The sequence below is a fragment of the Oryx dammah genome, unplaced genomic scaffold, assembly GCF_014754425.2.
Source record: "Oryx dammah isolate SB20612 unplaced genomic scaffold, SCBI_Odam_1.1 HiC_scaffold_19, whole genome shotgun sequence".
Taxonomy (NCBI): domain Eukaryota; kingdom Metazoa; phylum Chordata; class Mammalia; order Artiodactyla; family Bovidae; genus Oryx; species Oryx dammah.
The window spans coordinates 48,265,660-48,286,432 of NW_024070203.1; the positions used below are offsets into that span (position 1 = coordinate 48,265,660).

The 20,773-nt window shown below is 39.9% G+C and overlaps 1 protein-coding gene across 1 annotated transcript; it reads left to right on the plus strand.

The window, feature by feature from the left end:
* The first annotated feature begins 1,098 nt into the window (after positions 1–1,098).
* Positions 1,099–3,760, plus strand: LOC120878813 (potassium voltage-gated channel subfamily B member 2). The gene is made up of 2 exons (XM_040261691.1): positions 1,099–1,149; positions 1,604–3,760. Exons 1-2 carry the CDS (start codon positions 1,099–1,101, stop codon positions 3,758–3,760), a joined length of 2,208 nt encoding a protein of 735 aa, XP_040117625.1.
* The last annotated feature ends 17,013 nt before the right edge of the window (positions 3,761–20,773 follow it).

A 20,773-nucleotide genomic window follows, 5' to 3' on the forward strand; every position in this document is an offset into this window, starting at 1 on the left:
TTTAAGCATGAAATTTACCAATCCTTCAAACTTTAAATAACAGTTTAGTATATTTTCTTAATACATTAATACTGTATGCATGCATGCTCAGTCACATCCGACTCTGCGACCCTGTGGACTGTAGCTGGCCAGACTTCTCTGTCCGTGGGATCTCCAGGCAAGAATACCGGAGTGGGTAGCCATTCCCTTCCCCAGAGTATCTTCCCAACCCAGGGATTGAACCTGGGTATCCTGTATTGCAGGCAGATTCTTTATTGTCTGAGTCACCACTGGATTGTGGGGGAAGTCCCTCTTTTTACTTCTTATTGAGTGCTTCCTCTTTCCTTCCATGTCTGACATCACACTGCTATTCCTCTGCCCTGAACCGAGATCACCTTGGACAATCACCAGTTTCTTCTTTATGAAACCTTTCTCAACTGAATGAAGTTAGCTCATAATCTTCTTCTCCCTCATGAGGCTGGCCAGAAGGTCACATGGCCCAGGATGGAGGCTCCTTGACTTGATTCTGTCTTCAGTGCTTGCCAGACAGATCATATTTGTTCCATGGAAGCATCACTGTACCAAGGCCTTGTTATCTCTCTACATATAGGTCTGCGATCACTGACTGATCAGTGATCAGTCACTTATCCTCTTTTTCCTTTTTTTTTTTTTTTGGTCATACCTCAAGGCATGTAGGATCTTAACTCCCCAACCAGGGATTGAACCTGTACCCACTGCAGGTGGAAGTGGAGTCTTAACCACTGGAAAGTGTGAAAGTGTTATTCGCTCAGTTGTGTCTGACTCTTTAGAATAAAACTTCTGGCAATCATGACTTTTTTCTAGCCTCTATAGCAGGTATGGCAATTCACATAAAGAAACATACACTGGGTGGTTCAGAGAGAAAAATTACAAATACTTAAGAGAGGGGAGGACTTCCCTGGTGGCTCAGGTGGTAAAGAATCCACCTGCCAGTGCAGGATTGCAAGAGACACAGGTTCCATCCCTGGGCTGGGAAGATCCCCTGGGGGAGGGTATGGCAAACTGCTCCAGATACAGTCCATGCGGTTGCAAAGAATAGGACACATCTGAGCACATATGCACACACACAAGAGAGGGGAGATGATTGTTACCCGAAAACTCTTCCAGAGGGGTCTAAGAACAATGGGCAAGGTGGGGGGCTGGATTTTTTTCAAATGGATTAGACCATGGAATTTAAAGGTATGTTACATTAGGTTTATTTTATATATATATATATATATAATTTTAATTAGAGTATAGTTGTTTTACAGTGTTAGGTTAGTTTCTGCTGTACAGCAAAGTGAATCAGCCATTTGTATATATATATATCACCTCTTTCTTGAATTTTTTTCCCATTTAGGTCACCACAGAGCACTGACTAGAGTTCCCTGTGCTACACAGTTGGTTCCCAATTGTTGCCTGTTTTATCCATATTAGGCTTCTAAGTGAAATGAACTCATAAGAAGTGAATGTGTTTGTGAAGTTACCTTCTTGGAATACCTTTGAACAAGGCATATCATTTAAAAAACAGTGAAACCCCTATGTCTCCTGGCTGTGCCTAAGCAACTAAGAGGCCCTGCTGACTTGCCTTTCTTTTCTTTTCCAGATCTTGGCTATCGTGTCCATCTTGTTCATCGTCCTCTCCACCATCGCACTGTCTCTCAACACGCTGCCGGAGCTGCAGGAGATGGATGAATTCGGACAGCCCAATGACAACCCCCAGTTGGCCCACGTGGAGGCCGTGTGTATCGCCTGGTTTACCATGGAGTACCTTTTACGGTTCCTGTCCTCACCCAACAAATGGAAGTTCTTCAAAGGCCCGCTGAACGTTATTGACTTGCTGGCCATCTTGCCCTATTATGTCACCATCTTCCTCACGGAGTCCAACAAGAGTGTGCTGCAGTTCCAGAACGTTCGCCGCGTGGTCCAGATCTTCCGGATCATGCGGATCCTCCGGATCCTGAAACTCGCCCGGCACTCGACAGGCCTGCAGTCCCTGGGCTTCACCCTCAGGCGGAGTTACAATGAACTGGGCTTGCTGATCTTGTTTCTGGCCATGGGAATAATGATATTCTCCAGCCTGGTATTTTTTGCCGAGAAGGACGAGGATGCTACCAAGTTCACCAGTATTCCGGCTTCCTTTTGGTGGGCCACCATCACCATGACGACTGTCGGCTACGGAGACATCTACCCAAAAACGTTGCTAGGGAAGATTGTGGGAGGTCTCTGCTGTATCGCAGGGGTTCTGGTGATCGCCCTTCCCATCCCAATCATTGTGAACAATTTTTCTGAGTTTTACAAGGAGCAGAAACGCCAGGAGAAAGCCATTAAGAGGAGAGAGGCTCTGGAGCGTGCCAAGAGGAACGGAAGCATCGTGTCTATGAACTTAAAGGACGCCTTTGCTCGAAGTATGGAGCTGATAGATGTGGCCGTGGAGAAGACGGGAGAGTCGGCCAACACCAAGGGCTCCACGGATGACAATCACCTCTCTCCAAGCCGGTGGAAGTGGGCCAGGAAGGCTCTGTCGGAAACCAGCTCCAACAAGTCTTACGAGAATAAGTACCAGGAGGTCAGCCAGAAAGACTCCCATGAACAGCTGAACAACACTTCTTCCTCCAGCCCACAGCATCTGAGCGCCCAGAAGCTGGAGATGCTGTACAATGAAATCACCAAGACGCAGCCTCACTCTCACCCGAACCCCGATGGCCAGGAGCAGGCCGAGAGGCCGTCCACCTACGAGGAAGAGATAGAGATGGAGGAGGTGGTCTGCCCGCAGGAGCAGCTGGCGGTGGCACAGACCGAGGGCGTTGTGGACATGAAGAGCACATCCAGTATCGACAGCTTCACCAGCTGCGCCACCGACTTCACGGAGACCGAGAGGTCGCCCCTGCCGCCGCCCTCCGCGTCCCACCTGCAGATGAAGTTCCCACCCGACCTCGCCGGGATAGAAGAGCACCAAAGAGCCAGGGGGCCCCCCTTCTTAGCCCTAATCAGGGAGAAGGGGCCCGTGGCCAGGGAGGCCACCCCAGAATATGCTCCGATCGACATAACTGTGAACCTTGACGCCGCCGGCGGCCCCCAGGGTGGGCCACACGGCCCTCTGCCGACGGACAGTGCCTCCGAGAGCCCCAAGAGCTCCCTGAAAGGCAGCAACCCGCTCAAGTCCAGATCGCTCAAGGTCAACTTCAAGGACAGCAGAGGCGGCGCCCCACCAACCCCGCCCAGCACAGCCAGGCCGCTGCCGGTCACCGCAGCGGACTTTCCACTCACCGCACCCCAGCTCATCAGCACCATTCTCTTAGAAGAAACCCCCTCCCAGGGAGATAGACCCTTGCTGGGTGCTGAGGTTCATTGTCAAGGACCCTCCAAAGGGCTGACGCCTCGGTTTCCCAAGCAGAAACTCTTTACTTTCTCCACCAGAGAGAGGAGGAGCTTCACGGAAATCGACACGGGGGAAGATGATGACTTCTTAGAGCTCCAGGGGACCAGGAGGCCGGACAAGCAGGCAGACTCCAGCCCAAACTGCTTGACAGATAAGCCTAGTGATGGAAGAGACCCTTTAAGAGAAGAGGCCTGTGTGGGCTCTTCCTCTGCCCAGGACACAAGTCACAACTGTAGACAAGACATTTACCATGGTGTGGCAGAAGTGAAAAAGGACAACAGTCAAGAAGGGTGCAAGATGGAAAACCATTTGTTTGCCCCAGAAATTCATTCCAACCCGGGAGACACAGGTTACTGCCCCACACGTGAAACCAGCATGTGACTAGTTACAAAAGCAATAATAACACTAAAACAAACAAACAAAAAAACTTGTTTCTTAAAAATGCGGTTAATAATGCCTGTGAACTAAAACGTGGGAAGCCCCTCCCTCCCAAAAAAAGTGCATAAAATGTTATTTTTGCATGGCATGAACAGTTTAGTTTCAGTACTGTTTAAATAAAGAATCAAGACTCCATTTTTGTAACAAACAAAAATGACTGAAGAACACTGAACAAATAAAGAGAGCTCTATTAGGAATCGTATTCTGCCATGTCTGACATTTTTGATCCTTTCATTTCAAATTACAGAGTTTCGACTGTGAGCTTTTCTGTTGTGATGAATTTTAGAATTTGCACATGAAAGGATGAAATGTCATTGCATGCATTCATAATTGCAAGGCGCAAGGTGCTTTGAGCTTGCAAAATGCATAACTTTGTAAAGAATGGGGCTTGGGATGCAGAAGTGTCAAGAACAGACCGAAACAAGTTTCTGAGACACAGGCACTTCCTTCACAGCTACTGCCTGGAGGAGCTATACAGACTTCTTGTTGCAAAACTGCAACCTCTTCTTAAACCATCTCACATATCTTGCTTTGGGTCATAAAGCTCTTATAAGTACATTTGTTTAAAGGAATACAGTATTTTTATTGACTGATGACATGACTCACAGGGTGCATTTTTCTTTTTTGCTTCTGCTTACTTGTGGCATTTGTGGTTTTATTTATAAATCATGAAAATAGGCAAGATGTAATGACCAGATATCCAAAAACTTGAAATTGAGGCTTGAAATTTTGCCAGTCAATTACATATCCCTAATATGGTGGGGGAAAGTATGTATCATGTCACAGCCTGTACAGAAATGCATTTTTTAAAAAATCTGAACATACTTAAAAGGTGATATTACACAACTAAACTTTCTTTTTAATCACACTCCACTTCTGTAAATCAGTTCTTTAAAAAAAAAAAAAAAAAAAAACTATATATTGGCCACCTAAAGATGACTATTTTCCACTTGTATCCAACATAACCTTTTCTATCTAAAAATCTAAAGATAGAATGCACATATGCCGAAATGGGAATTCTAAAAAGTGACTTTTGGCAAACTAAAAGCAGAGCTATTTAAGTCAGACTGCCACCCCACCCACCCCGACCACATAGATAGAGGTGGGTCTGGAAATGAGTTACAGAGAAAGAACCCTGCCCTGATAATGGATCTTTCAGTATTTCTCAGTGTGAGGAGGGAACACTGCCAGGTGAGGAGGGCTGCAAACTCCAGCGGCACCATCCTGTAATTGCAGCACCTAGAAACACACCCTCACGTTTCCAGCGCCCCCAAGTGGTGGAGGATTGAAAGCAGTATTTCCACCATTTTTACTGAGAGCCGCGAAATGCACAAGTGTTACGGTAGTTGGCGCTCAGTTCAGTTCAGATGGCACTAGTGGTAAAGAATTCGCCTGCCATGCAGGAGACGCAAGAGACGCGGGTCGATCCCTGGGTCAGGAAGATCCCCTGGAGGTGGAAATGGCAATTCACTCGTTTTTCCGCCTGGAAAATTCCGTGGACAGAGGAGCCTAGCCGGCTACCGTCCATGGGCTCGCAAAGAGTTGGACATGCCAGAATGTCAGGTCAACACAAACACACACAGGATATTTGCTGGTGGCTGTCTTCTTGGTTAAGACTGTGCTAGAAGCCAGATCATTTGGATCCACTTTGCCTTACAGGAAATCAAAGCTCTAGCTCCAGAAATGTAACTACCTGCAGGGTAATCCTGGGTGAATCCTGAAAACCTCTCTTAGCCTCAGTTTTACTCCAATAAAAACTAAAGACAAATTATTTCTAAGTTACCTTAAGAGTTAAAATTAATGTGATTCCTTGAGTTCTCAGGAATGTCCAAGTTTTGCCTCTGAATTGTATATTTTGTATGTGTGTTTGTATGTTTGAGTGGGTATGGGTGTATAGTTCAGGGAAACAGGAAAATTCTGGGCCAAATTTAAAGCACAATTTTCTGTTTAAGGAAAAACATTCCAAATTTTATTCTATATTTTAAAGAAAAAAAAAACACATAAGAAAAAGACAACCCAAAAATTTAGAATCGAACTTAAGGCTTTAAGGAATAACATGTCTTTATTAACAAAATCTGGTCATTATATCTTTAGATAAGAAAACCAGGTTGGATCTTAGTTGAAATCCACGTACTGCTAAAAATAATTTTAAGCATTTTTTTCCATTGTTCTTACTAGAATTTCCTAATGGTTTTTATGTTTGTTTCAAAACACAGCTTTTAAGAGTGTATGGTCATTAATCATTGATATTTACATTAGTCATACTATATTTCAGTGTCTAAAAGTACATATTGCTCAGTTTTTGTAAAACTAGAGTGTCTGAATTTTCTATATATAGTTTTTCAAGTAAACAGATATATCTGCTGTTAGATGAATAGCAAATAAGTCATGAAAATTATTTTCTTTACATAGTCTCATGAAGCAGTTATTTTCTGATGTTTCTGTATTGATGAATCTCATTTTAAAAAATTTATCTGATAGTTTACTAATGTCAACCTGTCTTGTGTCCATTAGGCCTTCTACCTGAGAATCCTGCTCCAGAATGCTTAATATTAAAAAAATCTTTCCTAGATAAAGAATTCTAGACATTTTCCCCAAAAGATTTCTCCCTAAAAATTTTATTCTGTTAATATATTTTTTTTAAGTTTTAAGAATTTTGGAGAACCTCCTATGGAAAATTTAACCTTCAATTCTTCTTAGTCCCTCTGAGCAAAACGTCTTCAGCTAGGAAAAAATAAAATAAAACATTCCTCAAAAAAAAATTTTTTTTTTGACTTTGTTGTTTCGAAAGAAAGCACCAAGGGTTCCTAGAATGCTTTTGTGCGGTGTGTCCTAAACCTTTTCAGTGAACTAACTGCCTCTAATGCAGAGGATGAACGTATTGCCTGGACTGGTCTGGGAATATACCAAGCACAGAGATCTTGCGAAGTCTTATGTTTTATGTTAAAAAGTCATGAAAATGCTGCATTTTACTTCATAGCATATGTTTTGATATAAAAGAATTGATGTTTTTTCTTACAGTACTCACCAACTACTGAAATGCATACTCATTTAACTTTATATACCTCTTTTTGTATTCCCTGGAAAATACACCCCCAGTTTGAGAAGCACTGCTTAAGTGGCAGGGACATGGACTGACTCCCTGAGGGACCCTGGAGGTTTCCGCTGCTGGGAGAGCCCACTCATTATCACCTAGCTCAGTGACCAGGGACAAACATCAATGAGCAAAGGCTATTTGAAAGAACTCAAAATAACACAGTCCCAGGTATGGTTAATTCAGTTCTGCTGACTATCCTAATGGGTGTAAGTTGCCACAAGATTGTTTTAACTCAAAGCTTGAGATCGATCATAAGAGGATAGAAATGGGTATGTAGATATACATCTTGGGCTGGATCACAAAGGCAAGAGTGACACCCAGACTCCCTAGAGCTCATTTAATTAGTTTCTAAACATTTCCACTAGAAATTTCTTCACTGGGGCACAGCCAACAGCTTTGAAGCAAGCATTTAGATCTAGCACCATCCTGATATGAACTGGATTTGGTAACAAGAAGAGGACGTGCCAAGTGTCTGTTCCCATTAATTTCTTGTCAAAAGCGTCTTAGTCATGTAGACATGAGGAAAATCAACAACTCAACTATTTTCTCTTGAAATTTGTAAAGAAAAAAGTATGTAGAATATTTTAGAGGTTTTGGTCATGTTTAATCCTCACAACAGCCTTCTGAATCAGGTGTTATTTATCAATAGAAGACCAGGGAAGTTATGGATCTTGTTCAGATTCACACTTGAACTTGATGAAGAGTAGAATGAGACCTCATTCACATCCTGGGGCTTCACGTCCAGTGTTCCAGTGAACTACAGGAAAGTCTGTTGAGTTAAGGCGTGTTTTCTTCTCTATTAATATTCAAAATAATGAAAATAAAAACAGGTGTATTTATTGTGACACAGTTTGTTTAAAGCAAAGCAGTGGATCATGCCAAATGCTAATGACTTGAGATAAATGACATTGATTGTCTTTAGCACATGCATTTGCCCTTTTGGAATTCTGGTCATAAGATACATATCTCTGGATTAAAGAGAAGGATTTATTACTCATGATATACACATTAGGCAAAGACTGAAGGAAGTCACTGATTTTCTAGAAAAAAATAAAAAGCTTTAGAATGACTGAATCTAAGTTCAAAAATATTGTCTAATAGAATTTGATTGGCATTTCACCATTCATTCATTCAGTAAATATGAGGTAAGCACTCCTATATTCTATAGAAGGCATTGTGCTTGGTGCTGGGTACAGCCCCCAGCCTCATGGACTTACTACCCATTTAAAACCAGACTGAGGGGACTTCCCTAGCATCCAGTGGTTAGGATTCCAAGCTTCCTGCACTTCCCCTGCAACAGGCACGGGTTCAATGCCATGTCAGGGAACTAAGATCCTTCATGCCATGTGGCGTGGTCAAAAAGTACATAACATTAATAATAAAATCAGGCTGAGGATCATTTGGGTTACTGGAAAGTATCTCTTCTAAATATGGAAAAATCATTCAGTTATCAAACCAGGGAAGTATATGACAAGAACAAGTGAAATGTTTTTTTTTTTTTTCCAAAGAACTGTTTTCCTAAGAAATAAATGGATAGTATGAATGGAAATCTGATGCATAATTATTTCTGAATCACAGTTTAAATTTACATTTGAGGTAACAAATTGTTAATCTGATTTGAGTAAAGCTATGAGTTGTCTTTCCCTATTATCTGGTAAATTGAAAAATAATTCTTAGATATATTACTTGTCAAAGTAGCTAATAATAGTCTATCACTAATAAGTAGAGCAAAATTTAATACCAGTGAAAAAATCTGTAGCAAATTTTATATTTTAATAGTTTGTTGATGGTTATTTGGTTAAAAACTAAGCATCTTAGTGTTTTTTTCTTACTTCCCGTTGACGATAGGCAACATTTTAGCAGTCTATCAATATTCTCTATTTAGTCCTCTGAATTTCTAAATGGAAAGTGTTTAAAATTCAGTAATCAAAAATGGTTTAGCTTGACTCAAGGGATTTATTCACTTAGGTCCATGTGAATTTGAAAATCTACTGGATGTTTTCCCACTTCAACTGCCCTCACCCAAACAGAACTAAAAAAGAAAGAAGAGACTAAAAAATCTAAATAAAAATTGGAAACACTTGAAGGCCCATCCCTAATAAGAAAGGGGAAAGGTCTCAATTCCAAAATCTTGGTGAACATCTATATTATAAAAGTTAGCACTTATTGTAATATAATGCTATTCTTTAGTGATGTCAATTACCATTGCTTCTACTTGACTTTTTAAAATAGCCTGACTTAATTTCATAAACCTGTTTACCACTGCCATTAATGCATAATCTCTTCCTTATTAAGTCTAAAGGGGCTTTAAACTATAAATATACATACGAAGAAAGGAAGGTGGGGAATTCTCTTTAGTAGTGAGACAATCCGAGGCTAGCAAAAGATGCAAATACCCCCAAAAAAGAAGGACGACTAAGAAATAGGTAGGTAAACTAAATGTGTTTTTAAGCCAAGAAAATTATATTTGGGGTGTGTGTGTGTAATTCTTGTATGTAATTGAAACTGCTTATTAACATGAAATTTGTGATTGAGATCATAATCCCAGCTTTAATCTCTCTCCTGAAGAAATTAGTTCTTATTATCTAACAGATATTTCCATATTTCTGGAGTAAAATACTTCATTCAACAAACATTTACTGTCTACCTTATGCCAGAAGTTAATTTATGCACAGTTCAATCCCTCAGTTTCACACTCTAGCAGAGATTTCATATTTAAAGAGACTATGTTCCCAAGTGAAATTTAATTCCACAGCTTGAGCTGGAAATAGTATGGCAATATGTTTGAGTTTGTTGTCTGAGAATTTCTGTAATCCACTTTTATTTTTTCTCAGATTCGTTATTTATTTTCATTCCTTAGTCTAGAATCTGAATGACCACCACATAAGCTTTCTAAACATCCATGCTTAAAACGTAGCTGTCTGAAAGTTAGTGATAATTTATTTTAGTGTAGATATTGCCCACTTCAGCCAAAAGATGTAAGATTCTGACAAAAAAACAATGTTGAAAAATCATTGTTTTTATACCCCTTAACTGTTCTGTTTGATTTTGTTTAAATCCTACCTGTATGCTGTGGGAGAACCCCTCACTACCTGCTGGTAAGGAAAGCTTAATGCCAATCTAGCAATAGAGTTTATCTCCCTTCCATCGTGGACAAGCTGGCAAGTGATACAGCTGAATAGGTTTTCTTCCTGTTACTTTTGCTCCATTTCAACCTAAAAAGACTTTAGATTGAATACCAAGCAATATAGACTTTCAAAATTAAGACTCAGGGAAATAGACACAGAATACTGGCAACAAACAGGTAAATACACAGATTTCTCAAAGGATGTCAGGAGCCCGCTCGGCCTGCTTTTTCAGTCTGTGTTGAGTGCCCTCTAGTGGTCAGTTTGAAAGAAAGTGGAATTCCATCTGCCAAGAAAGGATGGGGCAAGGAGGACTTGAAAGAAAGTTCTGGACCGTTTTCCACCTTCCGTTACCCGTGCATAGAGTCAAAATCACAACCAAATTTGTTTTTTGTTTTGTTTTTTTTCAGTGATCATTTCTCTGTTTTTTCTTATTCTAAAATATCTGATAAAATCGTTGCCACCCTCTGCACAGCACTTTCAAAGTGGTTCTACCTGCTGTCTCCAAATTTAAAACGAGCCACAAGTTTAACTAAATGTTTAGAAGTGCCCTAGTCTGCACTCTGAATACACGTTAGTAAATGCTACATTGACCTTTCTGCCATGAGTGGAAAGACAGAGGAGCACTCAAAGTGGTGCCTTTTTTAAGAATCACAGATCTGTAAGGACAAATGCACAGTCTCCATCCTACTTAAAGGTAGAGCCTGAAGCACCCCTGAATTACCCTGGCAAAAACACAAGTGGTTCTAAACTTCCAAGCCGTATCTGTGGGTACTGGCCAGAAACTGAATTACAGCCAGATTTCGGCCATTTTCTTTAAACCAAGATGCTCCTAATATTCTTATTTGCAGCATATGGGTTAGGCTGTGATTTTAATCTCCAGATTACAGTCACATAATGTTTCACTGAAATGGGGAGGAGTTCTGGAAAGCAAATAGATACACAGAAGGTAATATGTTCTAATAGTACCCAAATTAGTTATCCAACAAAAATATTATCACCAGAAGTAACAAATGTGTATATATTATGAAAATCTCACTAAAAAATTTACAAAATCTTCCTATTTATTTCAAAGCCAAAGAAAGAAAAGAAAAAAAACCCTGCAACTTATAAAACATTGGGTTTGTCCAACAGCCAAATTTAAACTTATGCAGTTTTAAAGCAGCATATTAAAATATTAAAAATTCAACAGTGAATGTATTAAAAAGGTGTATTAAGTAAATATAAGGTACCATTAGCACACTGAAGCATTTTTAATAACCTTTCATTTAACTGCATAATGACTATGTCTGTTCTTAGCACCTAGCTTTCGATCCAAAAGCTTTTCTGTTTCATATTGTTGCTTATGGTTCGGCTTGCTTGCTTTGTTTTGTTTGCAGGAATGAGAGTAAGTGGGAGGAAGAGCTGAAAGGGGAAGGTTATTGGGCAGTTTACTAATATTAGTTCTGTGCCCTGGATGTAGAGTGGAAACCATCTGTGTCAGTGACTTGATCTTCTCACTCCCTTCCACCTTCTTTTCCAGTTTCATCTTCCTGATTCTGAAACAGATTCTTTTGATCAAATCTCACATCAGATCATCCAGATTCTTCATTCCTCTCCTGTCTGCAGTAATCACTAGCAATCCTTCCCTCAGATCTGCCTGGTTGCACAGGTCTTCAGGGTCAGGTCAAGGGCAGGACCAAATGAACCACGGGCAATAGCAACTTGGAGCCCAAAGTCAAGGTCACTAACCTTAGAGAAGCCTGAAGACAAAAGAACTCTCTACACCATGTCATAATATGATTTGACCAACAAAGCAATGACACAATGTTTTCTCCTACTATTAACAAAGAACAATAATTGTTAAAGCCTCTATTAATTTCTTGAACTTCTAGGTTGATGAGAGAAATGGTGCCCCATTCATTAACTTATCACAAGATACCATCCTAAATGCAAACTTCCACTAAAATTTTGTGTGTAAAATTAGTGTGTGTTTTCAGGGCAGTATACAAAAAGGAAATATCAGTATTATTATCCTTTTCATTATTTTCAATGCTAACAAACATTTTCATCAGGGAAAACTGATATGAGTATGGTAGTTTCAATATGGTTCTTGAGCCAAAATCATAATGGCAACTTAAAAAAAAACTTTAACAGGGGATATTAGATATGGACAGAAGGCCATACTGAAAAATAGTGCTTTACTCTACATCCAATGAAAAATAAGTCATATTTGGATTAGAGTTTAACTTTTTTATATAAAAATATCTTTAGGTGGTCATTTGAAATTAATATTTCTCATCTTACTATAAATGTTTTTTAAGACTATTATAAATTAAACGAGGTTGTATATAGTAAAGCACCAAGCACAATACCTGAAGACAAATAGGAGGAATTTTTTTTGAGTGTTTCAAAAGAAAGCATTCAACTCACATTTGTGTGTTAATTAGTCTTCTAAAATTCTTCTGTGTCTTCCTAAACAGTCAAAATTTTACATGTGTGTATGAGTGTAAATGTAAGTTTTTACTCACTGTTATCATAAAATAGCATTCTATTTGCTATATATTATATATATATGTATACATATATTATATATGAAACCATTTCATGTGGCTTTAAAGAGAGATTGACATTTTTTGGACAAATAACATGCTATGAAAACTTATGTAACGCAAACTTTTTTTACCTAGCAGCCTTAGATTTTTAATATTCAGTAGACAAATGTCAATTTTTTTCTAGAGATATATCAGCTTCCTACAATTACTAAGCCTTTAGAGCTACTATATATTTGAAGTCTTTTCAGTTCAGTTCAGTCACTCAGTCGTGTCCGACTTTGCGACCCCATTTACATCATCCTTACTACCACCGAATTAAACATGATTAGTCATTATGTGAATATCAATGTATCACTCCATTTTTATGCTTTAAACACTTGTAAACCTAAGAATATATTTCATAAAGTAATTCATACCTGAATTTTATTCCAGCTTTACAATAATTGGCTATTTACCAGATTAAACCGAAATGAAAGCAAAAGCTTTCAGAATTCAAATATTCTTAATTAAATTTTGGTTTTAAAATCAAAAAAGTATAGACTGTCATCATTTATTTATTCTTTTATGTTGAAATCTTACTGACCAAGAAAGGTAACAGAGAAGAAGGCTTGTTTTCTCTTTTAATCTATTTAGAATTTCAAGTTACAAAAATTTAACCTGAGCCCCTATTTCCCATAAGCGATGATGAGCAAGGACTACAAATAATGCTGCGCCCCCAGTCCTTACACTGACCAAATGTAACTCCTCTAGCCAAATCGAGGCAGTCACTGTGCAACCAGGGGAGTGCAACTAACTTGAACACTGCATTAAAGACAGGCTTACTTTGGATCAATCTTCTGTTGACTCTGCAAAAGAATTTCCAAGATACGTAAAATTTCGCTTTCAGAGTATCCAGTATGTGTCATTGGTAAACGGAAAACAATACTTTGATTTTACCAAGGTTTGTTTATTTGGGTTTTTTGTTTTGTTTTTGTTTCTTTGCCTAGTAATTTTACGAAAGCTTTAGTGTAACACATTACTTAGTTTGGGGTTTCAATCAATGTATTATGATGCTTTAAAAAAAAAACAACCCATGTTCTAAAGCATAACTGCATGACAGCTTAGATTTTATTACTATTTAGTTATAGCTTAACAAATACTGTATTCCTACCTGTTTTCTAAAAAAATCAAGTTCCTAGCTTACTAAATAATATTCAGATAAAGCATTATGCTGCCCAACCAGCTCACTAAATGTATTTATTACCTGCCTCTATGTAGCTTAGGGAAAAACTCAGTGTTGACTGTTTATGTCTACTGCTTTTTAAAGCTGCCAGTGTGACTGTCTCATCTTACTATGTCAATGCACTATGTTACGGCGTCACATACATAGACCACGGTACAAAAGTAACTATAAACTGCTTACTCAATATTTAGCCCAAAAAAGGTCTGAGGCAGTGCAATAACCCCTTTAGTGGAAGAGCTCAGTGTTTGAATCATTTTGATCTGTGCATTCTCTACTATAAAATACTGAAGTTGTATTTTTTAAGTGTCTTTTCAGGCTTGTAATACAAATCTCTACATCATATCTACATAGTCTAAATATGTCGAGTAATTCAGTTTTAAAAAGTGTTGTCTGTTAATAAACTAAAGAGAATTAGCTGCTGCTATTTCCAGATAACTGCTTAATTTATTTCCCATTGCCAATGTAGACCTGCCTTAAATGGTTTCTTTCACCACTATTATGTGTAAAATGAAAGGAGAATTAGTGTGGTGAAGGCTTACCTGTTTGACGTTAGCTCTTCTCACTAGTCAAATTAGACATTCCTCAGAAATGACACCATTTGGTGATGTCCAGTGTCAAGTATATGTTATTTTCCTTTTAGTCTTCAAAAGCTAAAGTCAGATATATATAAAGTAAACACATATAGACTTTCAAAGGCTAACATTTTGGGAGGGATGTGGGGGGTAGGAGAGAGGAAGAGGTGGTAAGGAAATGGGAGAAAGAGGAGGAAAGTAAAAGAGAAAGGCAAATCTCCAAGTGAGTTGAATGGAGGAAACTGAAGTTTATAGCGTACATTTTTTGAAAAGTTGATTGGCTTTTGGGAAGGCAGTCATGTTGGTCTGTGTGCATGTGGGCATGAGTGTATTTAGGATCAGGAGGTAGAGCCTGAATTTACTGGGTTTTGGGTTAACCAGAGTCATATATTATGCATTTTTGGTTAACTAGAGTTATAAACTATTAAAAACAATGTGTCTAACTCCCCAAACTCATTAATTCAATGTTTAATGTTAGAATTATCTTCTGGTTAAACTCAGGACAATTCTGTGAATAGTCACAAAGTAATTTTATGAAAACTTACAGTGAAACTATAAAAGTATCAGTAATTAATGCACATAAAAAGCCTTCCTGGGAATAATTGTGGGTGATTTCCCTGTAAAATAGGTTGATAAACAACCTGATTCTATTTGTCTCAAGCTGTAGAGATTTTAATAATGTCTATTGAGTTCCTAACATCTCCCAGATTAAAAAACACTCCTAACAATTTTTAAAACCTAAGGAATATAGTGTCAGAAACTCAAAGTTAAATAATAGTTCTTAAAATTACCATATACATTAAGTAATACAATTTCTTATTTCTAAGTTCCATATGGTATTAGATTTACAGGGACTGTCACATGAAGCATCACTATCTTTTATTAACTTTAATGTTTTAGAGGGTTTTCACACTATCTATGAATGCTCTGAATGCTGCAGGGGAAAAGAAGCACAATCAAGTATTTTATTTTTGAAGATTTCTCAGTTGGGTTATCCTGTCCAGTTTACACACATAATAGGATTAGCATTTCATCTCATACTATGTTGAAATGTTTTCAATACAAACTCTCAATAGAAGCCAGAGCTTATGTATGCGTAAGTAGTAAGTTTTGTCTAGTCTCATTCATCTGCCTCAACATGCTTTATTTCATCTTATTTGCAAACAAGATGTTTTTATTTCAGTTTTGTAAAGAGGAAACGGTTTCGCATACTTGTGTTTTGTGCAGCTGTCCATCCTGCACCATTAATACAATGCCTTTCTCTCCCATTTAATGGTGTTTGTATCAATGTTCCCATATCTTCTGCACTTTAACTCCATAAAAAGAAAATGTGATTTTGTATCAGTAGTTTTGCTAATCAACTCAATATTTCTGCACCAATCGGCATCCTTATATGCATGTAGTAGTCTGTACAATTGTTCAACATCAAAATACTTGTTTACCTTATGTCAAAATGTCTATAAAATTGCTGGCATTGTTCTCCATTCCAGTCTGGTAGAATAAGCAAGATAGAAAATAAATCTGTAAATGAATCATCTGTGTCATTTCAGTTCTCTGCATGAAGCCACTTCACATTGAGCATGGCATCCATGCCTGCCACCCAGCAATCCATGGTTTCTCAACACCTCATTACTGACTGTTGAAGCAGGGAGCTTTTTGGAGGAAGTGAGGGATAAAACTTCAAAGCCTGGCAAAAAGTAAAAGTTGGATCCATTACCATTTAAAGTATTCTTCTCAAATGAATCCTTTTAGACAGCCTACGAATGCATCACTTGCTTTATATTTAAAAAAAGAATTCAATGCACACGACCTTGCAAAATACTGGGGTAAGATCATCAAAGAATTTTGAGACAGTCTCCCACTACCATTCCTAAAACCAATCTGATCAGTCCTTGTTGGATAAATCAAGTCTTGATTTCTGACCGCAAAAAGCTCTGTGGGTGTGTGACTCAAGCAGTCACACAGAAGTATGGATATTCATAAGAGCCTGGCACTCAATTTAATGCACTGCTGCCACCATCTTGAAATTCGGAATAATTTTTCAGTAAGGAACCCGGTATATTCACTTTCTTTTAGGCCCCACAGATTGTACAGCCAGTCCTTCGGCTGCTGTGCTGTGCTTAGTCACTTCAGTCGTGTCTGACTCTTTGCAACCCCATGGACTATAGCCCAGCAGGCTCTTTTGTCCATGAGGATTCTCCAGGCAAGAATACTGGAGTGGGTTGCCATGCCCTCCTCCAGGGGATCTTCCCAACCCAGGGATTGAACCCAGGTCTCCCACATTGCAGGCAGATTCTTTACCAGCTGAGCTACCAGGGAAGCCCATCTTTCCTGGCCAGGGAGATAAATCATTAGACTACCAGCTGAGTCAGACTCTCCAACGTAAGAGGTGAACAGATAGTAAGGAGAGAGGCTTATTTACTTAATAATCTCTCATACAGCACTTGTTGTTTTTCAGTTGCTAAGTCGTGTCTAACTCTGTGATCCCATGGACTGAAGCATGGCAGGCCTCCCTGTCCCGCACTTACAGCACTTACCATGTGTCCAGTCCTACACATATGTTTATTTAAATCTCACAATACTAGTTCTATTAACATCCCCATTTTACATAAGAGGAAACTGAGGCACAGAGAAGTTAAGTAGCTTACAGAAGGTCACACAGCTAGTAAAGCCAGGATGTGGACTCAGGCAGCTTGGCTACAGAATTTGGATGCCTGACCATTGAGGTTGTCAGGGGAGTGTGTAATTTCCTCGGTTCTGTCTTACTGCAACAAAAATGTGAAGCAACAGACAGACCAGTGTTACAGCCCTCTGACAGACCAGGGTTACAGCTCCGTGTTACAGCTCAGTTTTATTTAGAAAGTAAAGGAAAATACATCCTTAAGGTGTGAGGGCATACAGACCCAAAAGTCACGAGGAGAAGAGAGGCCCCCAGCCCAGTTTTGGCTCCTTATTTTATGTTTTTTTCTCCTCCCCCTGGGCCTGCCCTATGTAAATTGGGCTAGCCAGGAGTGCTGTTTGTTTTGCCTGAGGTCCTCACTCCGGTCCTCAGACCATCCTTTGTTCTATTTTTGCGGGCTTTTCCCTTTGTCTTTTAGCTACCGCCATTTTGGACTCCTTTTTCCTATTCTAACTACTAATAAGGTCAATGCCAGCTCTTGTTTTGCTATGCTGCCTTTCCATCAAAGAAAATTTCCTCATTTTCTTTGCTAATAGAGCACTGGGGACATGCATTAATCTGGTGGCCCAACAGAAAAGTATCTGCCTGCCAATGCAGGAGACAAGAGTTCGATCCCTGGGTCGGGAAGATCCCCTGGAGAAGTAAATGGCAATCCAGTCCAATATTCTTGCCTGGGGAAATCACATAAACAGAGGAGTCTGGAGGACTATAGTCCATGGGGTCACAAAAGAGTCAGACAGGACTTAGCGACTATACAAACAATGACAATAAAAAAAGCCCTTGCTTTGCTATGCTGCCTTTCCATCAAAGAAAAGTTCCTCATTTTGTTAATAGAGACCTGGGGACATGCATTACAGTCTTTACCTGAAAGACATTTCCTTAATAGTCTAAAAGTTTTGAGGATGATACTTCCTCAGAGATTGAACTCTCTACAACTGCATTTCCCTGCTCTTAAAGTCAAGGACACTTTCTTGAGTTAAATTAATAAGAGATGGCTATTAATATTAAACAAAATGTCACCATCGTATTTGTGACCCAATACAGCTATAGCTGCCGAGTGCCTGGTCTCTACAGCCGACCCCTGTCCTGAAGATAGAGGGGTGAAGAATGACAAGGAGAATTGACTGGCCTTGGACTCAATGACACTTTCCTCCCTGTGTTCCCTCATAGCTCAGATATCACCACCATCTTCCTAAAGCAAGAGGGCCCCCTCCTGGTCATCATTTCATTTAAAAGAGGTGTTCAAGCTAAGTAGCTTCAGTCTAACTTTTTGCAACCCATGGACTATAGCCCACCAGGCTCCTCTATCCATGGAGATTCTCCAGGCAAGAATACTAGAGTGGGTTGCCACGCCCTCTTCCAGGGTTAACAGAGGAAGAGGTACATAAAAGGTGCATTTTTCTGGACACAAGAGGTTGGGGCAGGCGATATAGAGAAACTCAGTGCTGGATTCTGAGAATTCAACCAGGAGCAACATGTTCACCAATCAATCTGCAAGAGCCCTTCCCTCTAGGCTGAACTTCAGGGTCCAAACCATGGATCAGGAAGGAGCGACCGCCAAAGTCTACTGTACCCACACTCTTTCCAGGCTTAGCTGCATCACCCAGGAGTGGCCCTTCCAGCCAAAATGTCCTTTGCTTTCTCTGGTCACCCAGAGGGTGGGCACTGGGTAAGGGCCATATAGCCAGGGAGGGAAATACAAATCCTCTCCCATGTGAGCTTCTCAATCTTGTCCACCACACTCCATTTTCCAAACTCTACTGGAGGACATGCCAACCCATTCTGGTCTCCTTGCCTGGAGAATCCCATGGACAGAGGAACCTGGAGGACTAGGTTTGCATACAATGGAAATGACAGCACACATGCACTTCTCTGAATGTTCAGGAAACACAGACTAAGTGAGAAGCCAGGGTGGAGTCACCCATCCCTAGAATTCCATCTCTCTCACAAGAAATGGTACAGAAGCAACCTTCATTTCCTCCCCCTAGTTGACCTGGTTGAAGGCTAACCTCTCACCACTTTGGTCTGGTCCCTTCTCTCTGCTCCAGTGGGTCCTATTTAGGTTCCACCCTCAGCCTTAGAAAAATAAACCCTACAGTGCACAACCTGGGCCACAAAAATGATGGAGATGGGAAGAGACAATAGTATGGCATCTCCTCTGAGCGAATGAAAAACGATTTTCCTTCCTTCTCCATCCTTTCCCATATTGAACCGCATGAAAACAGATGGGTTAACAATGTGAATCAGGCTGATGACGAATAGCAGCGAGGGTGCCAGAGCCAAAACTGAGCTCCAGTATTTTCATTTCTCAACATGTATGACTCCTCTGATGGTTTTCTAAGATTATGAAGCTCCCTGGCAAGAACTTTAGAGCTCTATTTGCAAAGTGGGCAACAACCATAATCAGGGCAAAATTTTGTGTGAAAGCCTCTGATTCCATTGGCTGAAAACCTGTAAAACCTTCCCTGACTTTGAACTTCATCATGCTTCCATACAAATTAAACCAGCCTGCCACCAGGAAGCATGTGCACAGAGCTTGACACAGAATTCATCACAAGGCTCAAGGATGTATCAAGACACAAGGTTTAATTCTGGTCTCTGTAACTCACAGATAACCTTCAGAGTCCACTCACCATGCCCACTCTGGCCAAACTAAAAAAAAAAAAAAAAAGTTGGGGGGGATAAAAGAGGGCTAAAAAATATGAGGAAAGAATCTGAAAAAGAATGGACACACACAAAAAGAATAGATCTATATATATGTATAACTGAATCACTTTGCTGTACACCTATCTGAAACTAGCACAACATTGTAAATCAACTATACTTTAGTAAAAAATTAAAATTAGAAAGAGGCCTCCGGACTTCCCAGGCAGTCCAGCTGTTAAGACCTTGGTCTTGCATTGCAAGGGACACAGGTTTGATCCCTGGTTGGGGAACTAAGATACCTGGCAGTGCTGCCAAAAAAAAACACAAACAAAACAACAACAATAAAAACAGAAAGAGGTCTGACCTGAGAAACAGCAATACATACAAGAAAAAAAATTTTTTTAGTTATAACACCATACTGGAATACAGGGATAATACTCACTTGTGCTCCTTGCTTCAGTTGGGTCTGGCTATTTGTGACTCAATGGACTATATATAGTCTGCCAGACTCCTCTGTCCATGGGAACTACAGGCAAGAATCCCGGCGTGGGGTGCCATTTCCTTCTCCAGGGAATCTTCCTGATCCAAGGATCGAACCCTAGTCTCTTGTCTCCTGCATTGGCAGGTGGATTCTTTACCACTAGGGCCACCTGGAAAGCCCAACCATACTCACATGATAGCATAAATATTCTGTTGAGTGATTTTTATAATAGTCAATGTGTATGTGTTTATTACATACTGTGTCTTTCTGTGCTAGGCACTATGCTAAGTACCAAGAACTCAAGACTAGTAAAATGGGCTCCCTGCCCCCAAAGAACGTGCAGACATCATCAGGGAGTGGCAAACAGCTGGCACAAGTGTAGCCATTCCTTCCAGCCCCCTGCCCACTCCTATGTCAACAACTAATTACACACTCCTTTCTAGTGAGCCAGGATACAATAGCTAAGTCAACTACCACCAGGCAGGCAAAACAGATAATCCCAAAACGACTTCATATTCCTTTATCACCAGACAGGGACTCTGACCTCTCCTTCTCTAGTGATGACCATGATAATTGTTATCCTGGCAACTAACACGTCC

Coding starts and splice junctions, on each gene's coding strand:
- LOC120878813 (XM_040261691.1), top strand. CDS start 1,099: ATGATTGTTACCCGAAAACTCTTCCAGAGGGGTCTAAGAACAATGGGC. Junction 1,150..1,603: donor GTCTAAGAACAATGGGCAAG/GTGGGGGGCTGG, acceptor TTTCTTTTCCAG/ATCTTGGCTATCGTGTCCAT.